Source organism: Bremia lactucae, linkage group LG10, assembly GCF_004359215.1.
Source record: "Bremia lactucae strain SF5 linkage group LG10, whole genome shotgun sequence".
NCBI classification, from domain to species: Eukaryota; Oomycota; class Peronosporomycetes; order Peronosporales; family Peronosporaceae; genus Bremia; species Bremia lactucae.
The window spans coordinates 6,299,564-6,319,533 of NC_090619.1; the positions used below are offsets into that span (position 1 = coordinate 6,299,564).

At 46.0% G+C, this 19,970-nt stretch overlaps 4 protein-coding genes across 4 annotated transcripts; 1 reads left to right on the forward strand and 3 right to left on the reverse strand.

Moving 5' to 3' along the window:
• Positions 1 to 761: 761 nt before the first annotated feature.
• CCR75_002545 (uncharacterized protein) lies at positions 762 to 1,493 on the reverse strand (the record flags this gene model as incomplete). The annotated part of the gene is made up of 1 exon (XM_067960642.1): positions 762 to 1,493. One exon carries the CDS (start codon positions 1,491 to 1,493, stop codon positions 762 to 764), a length of 732 nt encoding a protein of 243 aa, XP_067818797.1.
• A 117-nt stretch (positions 1,494 to 1,610) lies between these two features.
• On the forward strand, positions 1,611 to 4,831 carry CCR75_002543 (uncharacterized protein). Its single transcript, XM_067960640.1, has 5 exons — positions 1,611 to 2,313; positions 2,386 to 2,480; positions 2,540 to 3,082; positions 3,146 to 4,298; positions 4,361 to 4,831. Exons 1-4 carry the CDS (start codon positions 1,624 to 1,626, stop codon positions 3,246 to 3,248), a joined length of 1,431 nt encoding a protein of 476 aa, XP_067818803.1. The 5' UTR covers positions 1,611 to 1,623; the 3' UTR covers positions 3,249 to 4,298; positions 4,361 to 4,831.
• CCR75_002544 (uncharacterized protein) lies at positions 3,363 to 4,775 on the reverse strand (the record flags this gene model as incomplete). The annotated part of the gene is given in 3 exon segments (XM_067960641.1): positions 3,363 to 3,510; positions 3,524 to 4,298; positions 4,361 to 4,775. 3 exon segments carry the CDS (start codon positions 4,773 to 4,775, stop codon positions 3,363 to 3,365), a joined length of 1,338 nt encoding a protein of 445 aa, XP_067818796.1.
• Positions 4,832 to 6,538: 1,707 nt separating the features above from the next.
• On the reverse strand, positions 6,539 to 7,435 carry CCR75_002542 (uncharacterized protein; the record flags this gene model as incomplete). Its single annotated transcript, XM_067960639.1, has 1 exon — positions 6,539 to 7,435. One exon carries the CDS (start codon positions 7,433 to 7,435, stop codon positions 6,539 to 6,541), a length of 897 nt encoding a protein of 298 aa, XP_067818802.1.
• Positions 7,436 to 19,970: the final 12,535 nt, after the last annotated feature.

A 19,970-nucleotide genomic window follows, 5' to 3' on the forward strand; every position in this document is an offset into this window, starting at 1 on the left:
TGAGAAACTTGAAAGCTGTCTCCTATATTATCCAATATGTCCATGTTGTATGGAACGTGCTTAGGCCGTTGAACGGACTACGAAGTGCTACCATGTGTAATGGTAGTCGAGGCGCGCCGACTTCCCTATAATCAGTGAAGGCTGACTAGTACTGTTACCAGTGCTAGCAAAGGGTGTACTTTACGTACACGACGTGCAGAGGAAGGTTCTAAATAGCTAAGAAGTCTTAATAGGGATAAAAGTAATTGTATTAATACATTAAGTTCTTTCATAACGATCTTTACTGGCTTTAATATATTAATGACTAAATATGCAGTGCGCCTACTTGCGCACCGCACAATCGTGTCTTGTGACGATTAGCGGGGTGATTGAAACTCAAATCAATTAATAAAAAGAACTGATGTCGTATTGCGCCAATATTACCAAATTTGGAAATACTGGAACTATTAAGTCAAAATTAATAAAGATAATAATTTTGTACTTCTTTATTTATTTCTTCTCATACGAGATAATGTAAAATTTAGGCACTTAAGCCCGTTACGTAATACATCAGAAATATTCTATCAAACATTTTTGCGAGACATTTGCGCGGTTAATTCGCTCGCAGCTGTGAGCTTTGAAACAGCCAAGATTGTCTGGCATCACGAAGGTATTTGTTGAGAAGTCAAACTTCCAGCACTTAATTTTACTATGAAGACTGCAGGTTGTCTAATTGTTAAAAAATGTGTATTGAAATTGATGCAAACAATTTCTTAGAAAGGCTATGTGGTGACGTAGCTCGACAGTTTAGTGCACCCCTTCCGAAGAATGGCACGGCCATACGGAACATATGAGGCTCCATACCAAAGCATTGCCGCATACTGAATAATTACAAGAAGTAGCACAAGCGGTCCAGCCTTCGGAAAAGCAAAGGCGATGATGAGCGTCGTGGTCATGGCGCTCATCCAAATACAGCAAGCTACACGTCGAACTGGCATGCACATGACCTTAAGCTGTCGTAAGGGACCGATTAGAAATAATGAGCTGCCAATGCTGCAGACACTACCGAGCGTATAAAAAAACGCAAATTGCTTAACGTGTTTCGGCCCACCATACAACATAAGCGTGGATAGGATACCACAGAGCACGCCGAACAAGTAGCAGCCGATTGCGCCGTAGAGTCTTTGGCGCTTGGTTAGGCCACATTCCTGCCCCAATTCATTCAAAAGTCCCTCTTTTTCTTGATTCGCATTCGAAGGTGTGGTCCCTTGTTCTAAGTCGCTTTGACTTACCGTCTCCGCGGTGCTGGACAGCGACGACGCTGAGGCTGAGGGCTTCACCACCACCGGCATCTTGATGTTCAGAGCGCTCGCTTTTGCCTGCAAAGCTGCTGTACCTTTTTGAGTGGCACTTTTTAGTGAGCTAGCAACATTCGACTTCTGGGCTACACTCTTTAGTGAATTTGCAGTGTCCTGTGCCAACGCAGCCGCGTTAGTTGTGAGCTGTTCGAGCATAGCAGCAGTGACGTTATGTGACACTAAAAGGACAACCACGTCGTTTCGAATAATTTTTACGTTGCAAGAATAGGACTGGTCTCTAATATAAAGGTATCGCCCACATTCGTACCCTAAATTCTGCGTGAGAATGTCCGACTCGGAGGAGTACGAGTACGATTACGACAGCGACGAGCAGTTTGCCAGCAATGAGCAAAACTTAAACGATAGTGGCGAAGACGACAAGGTTGTGCAGCAGCGCAGTGCGGCACGTGAGGCTCAAATCGCGTTGGAGAATACATTCTACGAGGCCGAGGACTTTCGCCAGCGTGGCGATCTGATGCAAGCGTTAGAGTACTATTCGCGCGTAATTGCGCTGGAAAAGGAGACAAGGCCTGTGAAAGAGCAGAAGTGGGCATTTCAGGCGCTTGAGAACGTGGTCAAGATTTGTTTAGGCCGCCGCAATTGGGACGAGATGCTGCATCATTATGAACAAATGCTTGAGCATTTGGAATTCGTGACAAGAAACGAGAGCACAGAGTCAATCTCCTCCATTCTTGACGAAGTTTCTACCGCTACGGGAAAAGAGGCTCAGAAGGAATGCACCAAATACACATCCAAGATGTACGAGCTCACACTGGACAAACTCAAGGACGTAAGCAGCGATCGACTGTGGTTCAGTATAAATGTGAAGCTAGGCAAGCTCTACTTGGACATGCAAGAATACGACCAGCTGCAACGATTAATTTATCAGCTCTACGACTACTGCCAGACGCCTGAAGGAGTTCAAGACCTCTCGAAGGCAACCTCGCTGCTTGAAGTGTACGCCTTGGAGATTCAGGTAGACTTGTGTATGCTGATGAAACATGTTCAAGCGACTTTTTATCGTCTATGTTCTGTATTGATTAAGTAGTTGTGTGTCGCGACAAAAAATAATGCTAAAATGCGCGTCATATACCCCGAGACGCTTGATCTTGACGCTGCTGTTGCTGACCCACGGATCATGGGGTTTGTGCTTTATTGTTAATTTGTATGAGGCAATGTACTGAATGTACGTGGTTGCGCAGATTTATTCGAGAAGAAGGCGGCAAAATGTACATGGAGGAGAAAGAATGGACGTTGGCTTACAATGAATTTTTCGAGAGCTTTCGCAATTACCAGGAAGCGGGCAATGCTCGTGCGACGCAGTGCCTCAAGTATGTTGTCCTCGCCAATATGCTTACGAGCTCTAATATTAATCCATTCGATTCGCGAGAAGCAAAAGTGTACCAGGACGTGGAAGAGATTGGTGCAATGTTATTGCTGCGTGGCGCATATGAGGCTAACGACATTGTGGAGTTTGAAAAGATTTTAAAGAATACGAAATATAAGCTGCTGAGTGACCCGATCATGAAGCGCTACTTGAATCCGCTACTGCACAACATTCGTAGCAACGTCTTGACGAAACTTGTGCGACCGTACAAGGCTATTCGCATGGAAAGTCTTTCAAGAAGCATGAACATTTCATTAAACGACGTTGAAAACATTGCCGTCGCTTTGATTCAGGATCGCAATTTGGATGCGAAAATTGACCAAACTCGTGGTCTGTTGGTGCTTCAGGCGCGACAAACGTGAGTAAAATTAGTTGCTATTGACGTTGTAATCGATAATTTTGATTATTTCAATCCGTGTAGAGCTCGCGATGCCAGCAAGACATACGACGCGTTGAATAGATGGACCCAGGCACTTGCTTCTACGCATGCAACAATCGCTGCGCGGATGACGGCGCATCCTTAAGACTCAGTCGTATTGCAATTGTTGTACCTCGATAAAAATTGATCGAGGCTTTTATTGTATTGTATCACTGCGAGCAATGAATAAGTTTACATTTACTTAAGCGTAAGTGAAGCGTTAGCAAAGACGACAGCGGGCTTTGCGCTCCTTGATATAGGTCAGTATTGCTTCTTCAGTTGTAGGTTCTGGCGTTATCTGGTACATAGCACGTGAGGCCAGGTTAGAAAGCGTGGTGGAGCTAGTCACCACCAGCGTCTTGCAATTGCTATTATCCAAACAATCGACAACATTCGATGGCCATCGGAAGAATATCGGTGAATGACAGGACGGTCCATGCCGGGCCATTTGTTGGAATCTGGTCAAGTAGTTTCAATGTGGACGAGACCGTGTAATTCGTGACAATACTGACATGTTGAACACCTACAAGCGACTCAAATGTACGTAGTAACTGCAAACGCAAAATTGACGCATCACTTGGTACGTCGACAACCTGACTAGTGCTGGTCGTTCCAAGCAAGAAGTCCACATCCACCAATACGTGCAAGACAGGCACGGCAAGGGGATTGGCGACAAATTGGATATTGGGGTTCACAATAACATGCCGACTCGCAATAAGTTTGAGCTCGCAATTCTTTCCGCCACTTTGTAAAGTTATTTGAAGCACCTCCTGAATCGTCGATACGACAGTCTCGAGTGCACTTTTAAAGTTGTTTGGAAAACGGTAAAGCCACGCCAGTAATAGCGCCGCAAAGAGATCCCCAATTCCAGTGTAGTAGCTATCGATCAACGGGAAGCGCACTTCATATTGCTCGCAGAGATCTTCACCACTAACTTTGCTGCCAATGACCACAAGCTCCGTGGGCGTCTCCTCCCTTGATGCCTCCTGAAAGCTAGTAATGACCACAACTTTCGGCCCAAGTAGGTGAATTTTTTTGCATGCACGCATTGCATCAGCGACCGTGTGTAGCTTCATCTCTGCCAAGAGCTCGCACTCGTAATGATTCGGCGTCAAGACGTCGCAAATAGGGAGCACCTTGAAGCGGTACAAGTCAACTATAAAGAGCACATACCGTGAACATGAATCCTTTATTGGCCAAAATTGTCTACAACAGTACCCAGTTCCTTTGGCACATAAAGTTTGCCAAGATCTCCCATCACCGGGTCGCAAACGTACACGAAACGCGCCGGGTGGGTCTGTGCTGCTCGAAGTCGTTCATATGCGTGCACAATGGCGTCTAATAATGAAGTAGAGCCAATGTACCCTGTGAGAAGATGCGTGTGCGCGTCTTGCAAAATACCGTTGGCTTCCATGCCATCCAGCAGCTCATGCAGCTCTTCGCCGGTGAGACGGCGTCCCGTAAATTTGGAGTAGCCAGTGTGGTTAGAAAATTGGACGCTATTGATGGGGTCAACATCCATACCCAGCAGCTGCAGAGGAAACACAGCACTCTTGTTGCCTACGTAGCCGTGAACTACGTGCGATTGGATACTCATTACACGGCCGCTATCGTCGCTTCTCGGCTGTTTCATGATTACGGAGGTTCCGGTAATAATAAAATGGGCAATGATAGAAGGTTGCAATATCCGACATAATAACATGCTTCGTAATTCTGACCTTTTCTTAATTAATTATCTATCTATATTTAGGGCTTTCGGTAAAGCCACACCCGCTTATTTCTTGTCATTAAACAGAATTTACAGATTTATGTCAAATCATAAAATATTTAAGGTGAGATCAACATTTCACTTCGCACTGCTTCAGTGCGAGTGGTGCCACACGTCACTTCACGTACACTACGACATAAGAGAGGTCCATTGGTTCTGGACTCCAAGCTTGTGTCGTCTTGGAGGACGATACGACGACGAACTAACTTGAGCCTGTCTCAAGCTAAAGTCCTCCTGTTCCGCAACGGATATTGCTTCTTTAAGCGTATCCAGTTTCACGCGGTACAGGTGGGTCTTCACTGGACCATCTGTAAGACCTTGCATGAACACCGTAATCAACGTGTGTTCATGGACCGGGTTATTTAAAATACAACTCGCTAAGAGTCGAATGTGCTGGGCATATGCGTGAGCATCACGTTTGCCTTGCTTGAGTTTCAGAAGCTCTGATCGAGCTCTGAACTCAGCACTAGGCGGTTCAAACGTCTGTTTGAGCCGGGCTTTAAAAGCCTCTAGCGACCCAGAGACATATGGGTCGCGCAACTTAAGGCCTAGTGCCCAAGTTTTGCCACGACCTGCCAAGTTTGACTGAGCAAATGCGACATGCATTTGTTTGTCGACGATGTGACGAGCCTTTTATGGCATCGTTTAACTCGACAAACCATCTCAGGAGGAGTCTTCTTCGACTCCCCTATACTTAGAGATGTCAATATTTAAGGTTTCGGGACGATCATCCCAAATACAGGGGTCTGTACCTGTTGTAACCTCAACAGTTCGTCCTGTTGAGAGCCTTGCTGATTCAGCAAGGCTACTTTTTCCTTCATCTCGTCAAGTTCATGTTGTATGAACTTGGCGATGGCTGAATGGAGGGGATCTCTGTCCAAATTGGACAGCATTGCCAAAATTGCATCGTTTCCTACGGTCGAACTCATTAGTTCGACCGCACTCCTTTCTATGTCACTTAGAAAGGAGTAGCTTTCAGGGGAAACGTGATGCGTATTCCCACTATCATCTAACATGTCCATGTTAGATGTGGGAAATGTGGCCTTGGACGGACTACAAAGTGCTACCAGGTGTAACGGGGCACTACGACTTGTACTGCTTCAGTACAAGTCCACTTCGCACTGCTTCAGTTGCGAGTTGTGCCTTCCCTTATTTCACGTACACTTGTACGTGCAGCGGAAGATTTCTCTTTAAGGCAACTAGCTTAAAGAGGGTTAAATGAAAACTGTATTAATATAATTAAGTGGCTCTTTTTCTATCTTGTAAATGCTAACTTAATTATAATCTAATACTTAACATGTAATTGAATTCTTATCTCTATCTTATCTGTAACTCTCTCTTTGATTACTCCTACACCTGATTAGTCTGCGGAATAAATAGATATAATGGTCTATACCTATTTATGGATAAGAATTCTGCCTATTACTATATAAAGTAATATCCTGCAAATATTATCTACCTTTTGGATAATATATTAATTAACAACCTTTAAGTTTTAGTTTTATGTAACGAAACACCCCGTTTCAGTTTTCCTCTCTCCAAAACTAATTTCTTCTACATTTAGAGCAATTTGTAATTTGCATTCATCGCCTTCGAAGACACACTAAAAACGATTTGCAAATCTTTTGTCAAAAAGTCATTGGGGTACACGTTGTATTGTCATCATAGTCCGTAGAAGATGCAAGGTGAGTCCATTCCTCGAGCTCGCAGCGGTTGTCCTCTAAAGACTTTTCCCCGACCGTAACTGCATCTTTACCCAGCAGCATTCGACGTGGAATAGTTTTCCCGACACAGCGACCGCTTTTCGTGAGGACCTCCACAATAATTTGTGCACCCTTAGCCGGGTCACCAGGCTGAAGAGCATCTAGCCGGCCCGAGTTCACGCATTTTATGCGGTCATGCAAAGGCTGCGTAATGGGATGATAGTCAGGAATCGAGTTCTTCATTGCCAAAAACCCTTTTCCCAACATTGCAGTACGAAACGATCCGGGCTCAATGATCGTAACGTTAATGCCAAATGGCTGTAGCTCGGCGTGTAAAGCCAGCGTGAGCCCAGCCAATGCAAATTTGCTAGACCCATAGATACCCATTGATTTTAGCCCAAACCAGGCACATGCTGAGCCAATGTTAGCTATTACGCCCGACCGTTTTGCGCGCATGTGAGGCAGCACAGCCCGCAGCATCCGTAGAGTTCCAAAAACGTTCGTATTGTACTGATGAAAGACTTCTTCATCGGTGCACTCCTCAATGGCCCCTCCCAGCAATATTCCTGCATTGTTCACCAGAATGTCGATGACGCCGTAGACGCTCAAGGCCTTGTCAACCACACTCTTAATTTCAGCATCGCTTGCCGTCACATCCAGTGCAATAGCGCAAGCACCTCGCGCCACAAGATTTTGAAGTTTTCTTTGGTCTCGAGCAGTGGCAATAACGCGGTCTCCTCGCGCAAGTGCCGCAAGGACGATTTCTCTGCCAAAACCTGTTGAGCATGCGGTTACGAGCCACACTTTTGCACTATCGGTCATACTGAGAAGGCACAAACTTGTGGGTGGTAAAGAATTTAAGGAAATGTGACCGCTTCTCTTATGATGTCAGCATCCTACCCGATGGAGATGGGAAGGTCTGGTCGCACCTGAGATATTGAGGATTTTATTTAATAAGGAGCAGCCAGACCTGGTAGCGTTCAAAATAATTATTTTTCTTCATGAAGATGTGATTCAGACGAGACTTTTCAGGCCGCAAAGCTAGAATTACGCGACAATTCTCGCATTGTTTGAAGACGTGTAGAGCCCAGATCGGGTGAAGCACTCTGCATCCATACTTACGCTGTGAGCGTGTGCGGGGTTTACTTTAGGTAACCACCTACATCAATTATACTCTAGGGCTGTTAGAGAAGAATGCATATTTAGATATAGAGGGCGTTATCGTGCCAATGCGTTCAAAGTGGAATCGTTACCATTGTTGTGTTAATGCTTCTAAAGATGCAGATAGTTACGATAAAAAGGTGCGTCGCATGAGACAGAGCGAGCAATCTCGCTGTATTGTTATAAAATGCTATCGTGAAAAAATTGCAACTATATCTGTCAGGCATTGGCGCAACGCTTTATTGAAATAGATTGTATGACGTAGTAGAAATTAAATTGGATGACACCGTTGTTAATTATGACGTTACGCTATTACATTAGGACTTGTCTTCTTATCTAGCAAAATCATATGTAATTTCCACCGAAAATTAAGAAATAGAAGATCCATTCTCTGGAGTTTTGGCCTTTTGTTAATTGCGTCAATACAAAAATTAAGTGTTCGACGACATCATATTACTGCTTTAAATGATTTACACTTTTGAAAAATTCAGCCATTGGACAACGACTACATGTGTCTAAGTTGAAGCAGCTATTTATAAATACTGGAGCTCAATCTCATGCGGGGTGTGCCTCGGACGCGGCCCTCCGCTGTCCGAGCACGAATGCCTCAAACTGCTCCAATTGAGCAACATGTTGCTCAGGAGGACTACCCAGGAGCCTGGCCAGGGCTTGTTTACCAAGTCCCTGTGCCATAAGCCCTGCCACCTCCCGATGATGTTCAGAGAGGTGGGGAAAATGAGCCCAATCAATATTGAACGCACGCAGAGATGCGGGTCGTAGGAAGGATTTCAAGTGCTACCAAGTGTAGGCGGGCACGTCGTAATGCGGCCACGCTCTACTTAGACACACACCCTAGCACAGCGAGGAAGCGGTTGAACCTGCTTCTCTTGCGTGCAGTGAGGTAGTTGTGGTGGGCGCATAAGCGACCTCATCCAACACACTAAGTACTCTGGTTAAGTGTCGTCACGGGAGCGGTAATCCGTCTTCTCGTGCGCACTTACCAAGTAGGAAGTTGTTTTCAGACTGATTTATATTTAAAAGAATTAAATACAAATACCTAGTTTTACCAATCAAAATGTCATCTCTATAGATAACACTTAATATGTATTGCTAGCATATCTTTCCAGATATCTCGCGTAACGGATGACGCTGGGCGTCATTCCTCCTAATGTGAATGCACCCATGTGCATCACATACACAAGGGTTGGTCACAAATGTGCATCACACCCGAGTGCTGGGTCTAATTACTATTATTTAGTAATTGACCATCCTCTTCAGTACACCAAGTGTATATAACGGGGACTGTGTAAAATTAGGGCAACTTTAGCCCGTTACACCAGAGGTTCTGCATGCAAGGCTTGAAGCCTTCATGCGGTACGAAGCCTCCCTGATCGGTCAGGTACAGGACCATTTAGCGGCATCTATGCCAACCCGGTACATCTCTGTACCTGACTTAGAGCCGAGGGCTCGCCCTCTAACTGTAAATATGAAAACATTTGAGGAAAAAGAGGGAGAAAATCTCCCTTTTTGGATTGAGCAGACGGAAATGTCCATTGATTCCGCCTTGTTTTTAACAGAACGGCAAAAGAAGGCTATGGCCATTTCCAAACTTGGAGGTAGAGCCATGGAGTGGGCACTATCGTGCAGCACGTCCATAAACGACGCTTTTCCCTCATGGGATTCGCTGCAACAGCAAATGACGAGCATGTTTGCACCGCCTGATCAGGCTTTTCGCATGCGAGCACGGCTCCTAGCGACTCGACAGGGTAAAAGAACCCTAGGGGACTTTGTCCAGGAGTTGAGACTCTCATTGCATCTATGCATCAAGACCCGGTGCAAGACGCAATTGTAGTAACCATCTTTATGGGGGGTCTCAATGAGGGCATTGCCCGGACGGAATTGTTCCGATCTCATCCGGCTACGTTCGAAGAGGCAGTTGCCGTAGCGCTACGCACCGAGTTTGACTTTAAGTCTGCTCGCGTTAGCACGCCTGTCTACCGAACAAGCTCTTCGAGCACATGGGTTCCGTCTAATAGAGCGGAACCTATGGATTTAAGCCTCGTTGAGGAATTAGAAGAGGCTCTTCAAGCTGTGGAACAGCATAAGCCCATCCGTAGATGTAATATGTGCGGAAGCACGAAACATTTACGCCCTGCCTGCCCTCTTCGAAATTCGCGTAAAGCTCGAAAGAGCTCCAGCTCCGACCTATACCAGAGATCTGGTACGGTGCGGGAAAACGTCGATACCCAGTAGGTGTGGGGCGCCCTACTGGGGAAGATCTAGGCTCTGTTGAACCTCAAGGAGGTGAGAATAAACAGAACCTAGCCCTAATTAGCTCGGTGCTCAATGGCACGGGGCGAGAGTACAAGCCTGGCTTGCTAGTCGCTCAAGCGACTGTAAAGGGCTTTGATAAGCCGTGGTCAATTTTAATTGACTCAGGAGCGTCTTGCAATTATGCTCGACGCCTTTCCCTTGAAGGAAGTCAACGATACATTGAGGCGCTAAGAGCGCGTGAAGGTGATACAATCACTGTTCGCTTAGCGACTGGGACTCGTGTCACTGTTCCCAAAGTTCCATTGAACTTAGGTATAACGTTTCTGGACTTTGACAGTATGGAACGCTGTCTCGTCCTTGATTTGGATTCGAGATATGATCTCATCCTTGATATGGCCTGACTTGAACGCCATGAGCATGAGCCATGGAGCGATTGGAGGTCTAAGACCTTAGGCGCCACGCGCAATGTTCCTAGCAATGTTTTGGAGAGTCATGAACCCACCTTTGCTAAGCAACAAAAGCGCTATTGGCGCGGATCATTGAATGAGTCTGTCAGTGTTTTAGACATTGGCATATCTGAGTTACTAAACTCTAATGTTAAAAACATTAATTCTGAGCCCGACTCAGCAGAAGTAAGTGAAACGGCACGTACTCCGTCGAGTGACACTCGTTATAATAACGATTCACTAAATGCTGAAAGCATTGTTGGCCTAAGGCCGAATCATCAAGGGTGCAATATCCCTGAGATACGTGGAGTGGCACGTCTAAGTCCACCGAGTATGGTCGGCCGAGGTGGCATCATACTGAGTGTCAGTAGTGACACTGTTGGCGGTTCGCCAGGACCTCAAGGGTGCAATATCCCTGAGATACGTGGAGTGGCACGTCTAAGTCCACCGAGTATGATCGGCCGAGGTGGCATCATACTGAGTGTCCGTAGTGACACTAGTCGCTCAAGCGACTGTAAAGGGCTTTGATAAGCCGTGGTCAATTTTAATTGACTCAGGAGCGTCTTGCAATTATGCTCGACGCCTTTCCCTTAAAGGAAGTCAACAATACGTTGAGGCGCTTAAAGCGCGTGAAGGTGATACAATCACTGTTCGCTTAGCGACTGGGACTCGTGTCACTGTTCCCAAAGTTCCATTGAACTTAGGTATAACGTTTCTGGACTTTGACAGTATGGAACGCTGTCTCGTCCTTGATTTGGATTCGAGATATGATCTCATCCTTGATATGGCCTGACTTGAACGCCATGAGCATGAGCCATGGAGCGATTGGAGGTCTAAGACCTTAGGCGCCACGCGCAATGTTCCTAGCAATGTTTTGGAGAGTCATGAACCCACCTTTGCTAAGCAACAAAAGCGCTATTGGCGCGGATCATTGAATGAGTCTGTCAGTGTTTTAGACATTGGCATATCTGAGTTACTAAACTCTAATGTTAAAAACATTAATTCGGAGCAAGATCACAGAAATAAGTGAAACGGCACGTCTAAGTCCACCGACAATCGTTAAACAACGAGGCACTTAAGCAGCAACAATACTGACACTATTGGCATAAGCCGAACATCAAGGAAGCAATATCCCTGAGATACGTGGACTGGCACGTCTAAGTCCAGCGAGTGTGGTCGGCCGAGGTGGCACCATACTGAGTGTCAATAGTGACACTATTGGCAGTTCGCCAGGGCATTTTGGTTCAATCCCTCCTAATGCACGTGAAGCGACACGTAAACGTTCGCTGGATAAGGAAGTTGAGTTACCTAACTCCTTGTCGGATGTCAAATTAGACACCATGTCTTGTATAGAACCAATACAGACCAGAAAACCGGGGACGTGAATGTCCCGGCCTCTAAGAGGCGTATTGTCTCCAAGACAGGGTGGACACGAAGCGTGTATACCCTCACAAAGTAATTCGAGTGAGCAAGTACATACGTTTGTAAATGGCGTAACCGGTAACATTGAGGGGGAAGTTAGCCTTGCGGCCATCCTCTCGTTAAATGCTCTTCTAGAGCTAGACAAAATGTCTATTGATGAGTGCGGTCAAGCCTTAAAGCTGGTGACTTATCTGAAATGGTGGTCATTTGACCTATAGCTGAGCTAAACTCTTCGTCACTTCTCGACGAAGCTGTCCTGGATGACACAAAAGCTGCTCTTAGTGCGCGGAATGGGTCATCGATCCTTAATCATCCTACGGATCCCTTTACTCCTTAATTAGTGAATTCCAAGATGTGGTATTTAATAACCCACCATCTGTTTTACCTCCGGATAGAGGTGTTCGTTATGAAATTGACTTAGTTCCGGGAACCAAATACTGTGTCACAAGACAATGGCCTTTACCAAGGGAGCAGTGTGACGTCATTGACGATTTCTTCCGTGCTAAGCACGAGGCTGGAATGGTACGAAAGAGCAAATTTCTTTATTCGACATCGACATTTTGTGTCAAAAAGCCAAATGGTAAATGGCGCATTCTACATGCTTATAATAAGCTTAATGCTGCCACTATACCAGAACAAACCCCCATTCCTAGATAGGATGTTCTTCAGAACAATATGGTGGGATGTACAATGTACAGTGCATTGGACTTAGTCGATGGTTACTACCAATTGCTCATGCGAGCTAGTGATATCCCACTTACAGCGGTTAGCACCCCAAGCGGCATGTTATGGGAGTGGCTAATTATGCCACAAGGGCTTTCCAACGCCCCGACAACATTTAATCGTCTAGTGACGCAACTGTTTCGTTCTCATCGAGGTTATGCACAGACTTATTTCGATGACATTTTTGTCCATAGTCGTGCGGAGCAGGGTCGGTCGGATATGGAAAACCATTTAGACCATTTGCGAGCAGTGCTCGAGTGCACACGCACAAACAAATTGTATGCCAATGCATCTAAATGCATTTTTGGCGCAGACGAAATTCCTTTTTTAGGATGCTTCATTGGAAAGCGAGGCCTTAGAGCGGATCCCGCTAAGGTCAAAGTCATAGTAGATTGGCCGGTTCCTGAAAGCCAAAAGGATTTGCGTAAGTGGTTGGGTCTCGCCAATTGTTTACACACATATAGCGTAAATTACGCTGATATGGCTAGTTATTATCTAATCTCCTTAAAAAGGATACAGAATGGTGCTGGACTAGCTTCGAAAATAATGCTTTTTGAGTAGTTAAGGATATTCTAATTCATGCCCGAATTCTGGCACTGCCAAACCCAAATTGGCCTTTTAGTGTCGTCTGTGACGCATTAGATTTTGCCATTGGCAGTCGTCTGTTACAAACAGATGTTGAGGGGCATGAACGTGTTATTGCGTTCGAGTCTAGACAGCTTAAAGCTGCGGAAAATAACTACCCAGTTCATGACAAAGAGCTACTTGCTATGAAGTATACTCTCGTCAATTCAGAGTTCATCTGCTAGGCTTTAAGCCGTTTGTGATTTATACAGATCACGCGTCATTACGCACGGCGACTAGGTAGCCCCATCTCTCAGAGAGAATGGCCAGAGGTCTATCCTTTTTTGCAGAATACAACGTCGAGGTGAAGTATGAGCCTGGCAAGCAGAATGATTTGGCTGATGCGTTATCAGGCAGGATTATGAGCTCTCTCATTTAACGAAAATAATGTCGCCTTTTACTAAATTAATCCGTTCGGCTTGCGCCCAGGATGAACAGTATGTACCTCTGCTACGAGCTCTAAAGAGCTCTGAACCAGGCTCTAAATTGTCGGCACGTTTGCGTGCAAGATTACATTGATTTCTATCGATAACGACCTGTTGCTTTATTGCACGGATGCTGCTGATCCTCAGCGCGTCGTCGTTCCTCATGATGAGGATTTGAAGTACCGAATCCTCCATGAGGCACACGATACTGTCCTTGGGGTCATCTCGGTAGAGAAAAGACCTACGGCTCTGTAAGCCAGATTTATTGGTGGCCCAAACTTTATAAAGAGTTCAGCATATTTGTTCGCGCATGCGAAACTTGCCAACGGGTTGAACCCTCGGCGCGTGCTGCTGCACCACTGGCGAGCCTTTCCGTACCCACAGGGTCTTGAGAGTCCATTAGTACAGATTTTGTTTTCGATCTACTGAAAGATTCGGCCGGTAACACCGGCATAGTGGTCTTTGTTGACCAATTAAGCTAACTGGCTCGCTTAGCGGCTGTGCCGGATACCATTGATGGTGAAGGTACAGCTGAGCTGTTTATCGATCGCGTGTTTCGACAGCATGGTTTGCCAATGGCAATTGTCTCTGATCGGGAACCCCGTTTCACGGGTAAATTCTGGAAATCATTTTCCGAGTGCTTGGCACCAGATTGGATATGTCCACTGCGGACCATCCGCAGACCGATGGTCAAGCTGAACGTGTCAATCGCGTCATTGAAGACGTGATTACGCAGCGTGTGTGCTCAGACACCAAAGCGCTGGAGCTTCATGCTCCCAGTAGTGAAATTTGCGTTAAATAACGCTGTTCTTGCCTCTACAGGCTATACTCCGTTCTATATAAACGGTCTGACTTACCCACGCGTTCCACTAACGATACCACTGCGTAGTTCAGGACTTGGTGGGGAAGAATTGGCCAATAGGCTTGCTGATATCAGCCCTGTTACCGTTCGGAAACAAGTAAGCAAGTTTCTCGCGACGCGATTAGTGTCTTAAGACATGTAAGCGATACGATGGCTGATAGCCAAGACAAACAAAAAGAACAAGCAGATGCCAAAGGCAGAAGCTGTATTAATTCTTATATGGTCGAAGACCGAGTTTTACTAAACGCCAAAAACCTACCTACTATTATTGATGGTGAATTTGACCATCGGTAAAAACTCGCTCCAATTCGGATACGATTGGACGTAACCTCGAAGTATCTCTTCGAGGGCGCGATTTACGCGTTCTGTTTGACCATCCGTTTCTGGGTGGTAGGATGTTGACATAGTCAGCCATGTTCCGAGAGATCGGAACACGGATTGCCAAAATTCTGCCGTGAGCCGTGTATCTCTATCCGAGATTAATTCACGGGGTAAACCGAATGGAGTTTGAAATACCGTGTCGATAAAGACACGGGCAACTTGGTTTCCTCGGTCTTCAAGACCAAATTGCGCCCGCGCTATATTGGACCATTTACGGTCGTGGCCAAGAAGGGCCTAGCTTATTCGCTAAACCTTCCCAGCAAGCTGCGTACACACCCAGTGTTTTACGTTGGCTTGCTTAAGCCATATCGGGATCCTTCCCACGTATACTTGAAGGCGCTTGCGCCGAGACAGGCGGTCGTGCCGCAAATTGCTGCATCCTCACCAGGATGTCCAGCTGGCCCTCTAATGAGGCTGCTGCCGCTCCAGCGTCGAAAGACGGTCCCAAACCGCCTCAAAGAGCTCTCAACCCGAGCAAGGACCTCACGAAGAAGTTGCACCTCGTGCCGTAGAGCATCAAATGCTTCCGCCGTAATTTCGGCTCCCTCTTGCGCTGCTTGATGCGCGGAGGAACCTTCACTTTCATGTGTAAAAACTTTTAAAGCGACGTCGTCGTGAGGCTCAATACCAGTATCTGGTGAAGTGGCTAGGGTACCCCTCTTCTAAAAATTCTTGGGAGTTCGAGGTACCTCCTCTGATTGAGAGTGGCTTTCAAAGTCCACCATTTCCTCATCGTCGAGGAAGGTGCTCAGAGTCTGCGACTCACGCTTGATTGTCATTAATCAAAGGAATGGAAAACACAACCAAACGGTTAGCTGTTTGGGTTCCAAATTTCAAAGAGGAAATAAAGCGAATGTTGTCACTCGGTGTCAACAATCTGATGGGGGAGGGTGTAATGGGGCACACATCGGTTGGAGAACCGTTGTTGTGATACATTTACTTTATGGGTAAATACACTTTTATCTAATTTTACAATAGCAAGTTACTTAAATCCCATATATTATGGGTGATAAATGTGGTCGCCGCCAGATATAAATCTGGCGGCCTAAATCAATTTTAATTTGCTAGGGTAACGTTTATAGATTTAAATAAATAAATAAGGTTCAGTTCCCCTTTTGATCTTAAAGCATTAAGTGCCTTCCTAAGGCTTGCGCATTGGTCTGTAAGAGATAGAAGCCTTTCTAAGGTATATCCTCTTGGGCACGAGTTGCCACTTGGTTCTACGAACCCCTGAATCCCTTGAACTAGGATTCCTTAAGCTTTGATAGCTTGTACGACTCCCTGAGTTGTTACACCCATTGGTTCGATAGAACTAACTGACTCTCTGAGTCTGAATGTCTTCCTCTGACTTTTGGAGTGAGGCAGCTCCCCTACAAAAGGGGTGGTCATATCCGTCCGCGGAAGAAACCGCGTACTGTTGGTACGGGCGGAGCGACCAACGTAAAACGTAGGTTGCGTTCGCATCCTTCGTAGCAGTTATATTGTGTACGCATTGCCTCTACGGTGTAGTACATGAAATGGCCTAAAGAGCTTAAGTAGTAGTTTACTACTATCCACATTGGTGACTACATGCTTAGGTAAGTTTACCGTAGACATTAGTACTAGATCATTAATTTTAATTGAAAAAAAAGTTTGTTCTCCATGTTTGTCTGCGTTCCGTTTCTGCCGGTCCACTGCGTTAGCAATGGAATCATGTGCGACTTGTGCGCACTGCCATGAGATCTTTCTCTTCTTCACCGAGGATTCCTCGCTGGTACTATTTATTTCCTGGTGAACAATAGTGTCATCACTATTGTTGATTTATTCTATTTCGATGTCGATAACTTCAGCATCGACATCATTCGCGTCGTTGGTAATTTCGACGCGTGCTGTGCATGAGCCAAAAATGATTTTGCTCGTGCGAGCCCCCCCCAACTAAAGGATCTCTCTAATTGGGTAGGTATGCGCGGATAGCGTAAGTTATTCACGAAGAACGGTGTATGCGTTGTAGACGCATGCACCGAATTGTTGATGGCGAGTTCGACCATCAATAAAACTCGCTTTAATTCGGATACGGTTGGACGAGACCTCGAAGAGATACTTCGAGGACGCGATTGAAGCGTTCCGTCTGACCATCTGTCCCAGATGATCAGAAGTTGGCATAGTCAGCCGTGTTCCGAGAGATCGGAACACGGATTGCCAAAACACCGCCGTGAACCGTGGATCTCTATCGAAGACCAGTTCACGAGGTATACCGTGGAGTTTGAATAACGTGTCTATAAAGACACGGGCACAGCCCGAAGCCGTAATCGACTCTGGTACTGCAGCAAGATGTACCATTTTTTGTGAATCTGTCTACAACTACTAGAATTCTATTGTTTTTGTGACCGTCTTCCGGAAATTCGAAGTCAAAATCCATAGATACGGCTGCAACAGTTTGCCAAAAGTGGTAGAGGTTGAAGAGGTGTACGGGATGAAGCACTAGACTTCACACGTTGACGCACCTCACAAGCACGAATGTACTTGCGCGGGAATTGGTACTGGCGGGGCCAGTAAAAGTCGCGACTTATTGTGAGATAAGTTTTCTCACGTCCACGATGCCCACTTGTTGGAGCATCGTGACACTCGTACATGATGCGCAAGCGCAAATCATTGTGAGTTGGGACGACGGCACGTGAAGTGTCACCGGCAGCGGCTGTGTAATACAACAAGCCGTTGCGTGTTGTGTTCGATCGGATGACGATCGATATAAAGCCGGTAAATATTTAAAAGATTTATCGGATGGTCGCAGAAGGTCCTTATCTTTTGCGTAGTCTTTCTTTATGTTTTCGTACAAGGTTGATGAGGAACACTTGAAATTAGTGTTGCAACAGTGGGATTATTTTCACTGTTGGAATTCGCAGCCGGCTCGAAATCGGGTCGGCGTGATAACGCATCAGCGACGACATTAAGTCGTCCTAATTTATATTCCACGGAGAAATTATACTTCGCGAAGAAGGATAGCCACATCCCCATTCTCTGCGAGAGGTGAGGGCTATTTACAGCGGTGCATAATGTCGCATGGTCCGTATTTACGATGAACGGTCTATCTCCTCGGAGATAGACCCTTAATTTAGCCAGTGCATATTTCATGGCAAACAGTTCCTTGTCATACACTGGGTAATTGCGTTCAGCTGGTTTCAGCTGACGCGATTGGTAACAGACGACTCGCTCCGCGCCGTCTGTATCGTATCGCATTAACGCACAGCCGATTGCGAAATCGCTGGCGTCACAGACCACATGGAATGGTCTGTCTTGATCTGCCATCACCAAGATGGGCGATTGCATCAAGCTTTGATTGATACCTTGAAAGGAACGCTGACAATCAGCGTTTCATAAGCATTTCTCGTCTTTTTCAAGAAACGAGAGAGTTGAACTGTCGTCTCGGCATAAGTGCGGGAGTACTTGTGCAAGTACGCCGCTAATCCAAGGAGCTTTCTAATTCCCTTGACATCGACTGGAACTGGTTAGTCGGTAATTGCCTTGATCTTTTCGATATCAGGGCGCACGCCGTGTGTAACGACGATGCACCCAAGAAGTGGTATTTCGCTTGCAGCGAGTATATTCTTCTTGAAATTTGCGTACAACTTAAGCTTTCGAATAAGTGCAAGAACCTGACGATCGTGAGTTTTATGAACTTTCACGTCCGTCTTTTCATCCATAGCCCGGCTTTGGACGTATATATCGTCGAAAAAACTCGGAGCGAATTCTCGCACCGGTCCCAACAGATTTGTTACTCATCTGTTGAATGTTGCAGGGGTGTTACTAAGCCCCTGTGTCATTACTAGCCATATCCAGAGCATCTTACTGGGAGTACTAACTGCTGTGAACGGGACGACCCGTTCACGCTTAAGGATCTGATAAAATCTATTCATCAGATTCACGCTTCAAGACGTTCATCAGATGGCCATCTGATAAAAAAAGTCGCAGGCATCTTTACAAATCGATGCTGCCAGCTGGTTCTTGGCTCATACTTTCTGAGCCAAGGTAAATCTAAAATGGCATCAAATTTGTCATCCAAATCAGGCACGATGAAATTATCATCATACTGTAAACCTTTTTAACGTGTTGTGGAATCTCACTACGCGTTGTATCACTGTTATCGGTGCGCCTGTCGCTAGACTCGCCGTCATTCTCGTTAAAGGGAAGCCGCGCTCAACGTATTTGAGCCTACGACCCTCTAGCGACTGGCGACGAATAAAGTTATTCGACGCTCCGCAGTCCACTAGGGCTCTGAGTGACAAATCATTTGTCACTTTTAATTTCAAGGTGATGAGGGATACCTCATCACCAGATGCAGAGACACATAATGATGTGTGTCTGGAGCAACTTTAATCAGCTTTGCAAATTCTTTCGAGGTTGATGATCAGTAGGGCGTTGCGCCCCTACTGACCCCGACCGTTTTTTTGGTGTTTCGCCTCGCTGTTGCGATTTCGCAACAACGTCGGACCCGCGACCGTTGCCCTTTTTTGCATACGGTCCAAAATTACGTTCAGTACCTTTTGATACTGGGCGTGGGACGTGGGGCACTACACTCATGAGCGTAGTGTCCTGATTTTTGGAAGCGATGGCATTTCTGCAACCGCTTTTATTGCTCGAAAAGCGAGGTCTCTCGCTTTCGACGAAAGAGAGGTCTATGGGTACTGGACCTCCTAGCTCGTGTCGTCTTGGGGGACGATATGATGACGAACTAGCTTGAGCCTGTCTCAAGCTTAAGTCCTCCTGTTCCGCAACGGATATGGCTTCTTTAAGCGTATCCAGTTCCAAGCGGAACAGGTGGGTCTTTACGGGACCATCCGTAGGACCTTGCATGAACACCGTAATCAACGTGTGTTCATGGACCGGGTTATTTGAAATACAACTCGCTAAGAGTCGTATGTGCTGGGCATATGCGTGAACATCACGCTTGCCTTGCTTGAGTTTCTGAAGCTCTGAACGAGCTCTGAACTCAGCCCTAGGCGGTTCAAACGTCTGTTTGAGCCGGGCTTTAAAAGCCTCTAGCGACCCAAAGACATATGGGT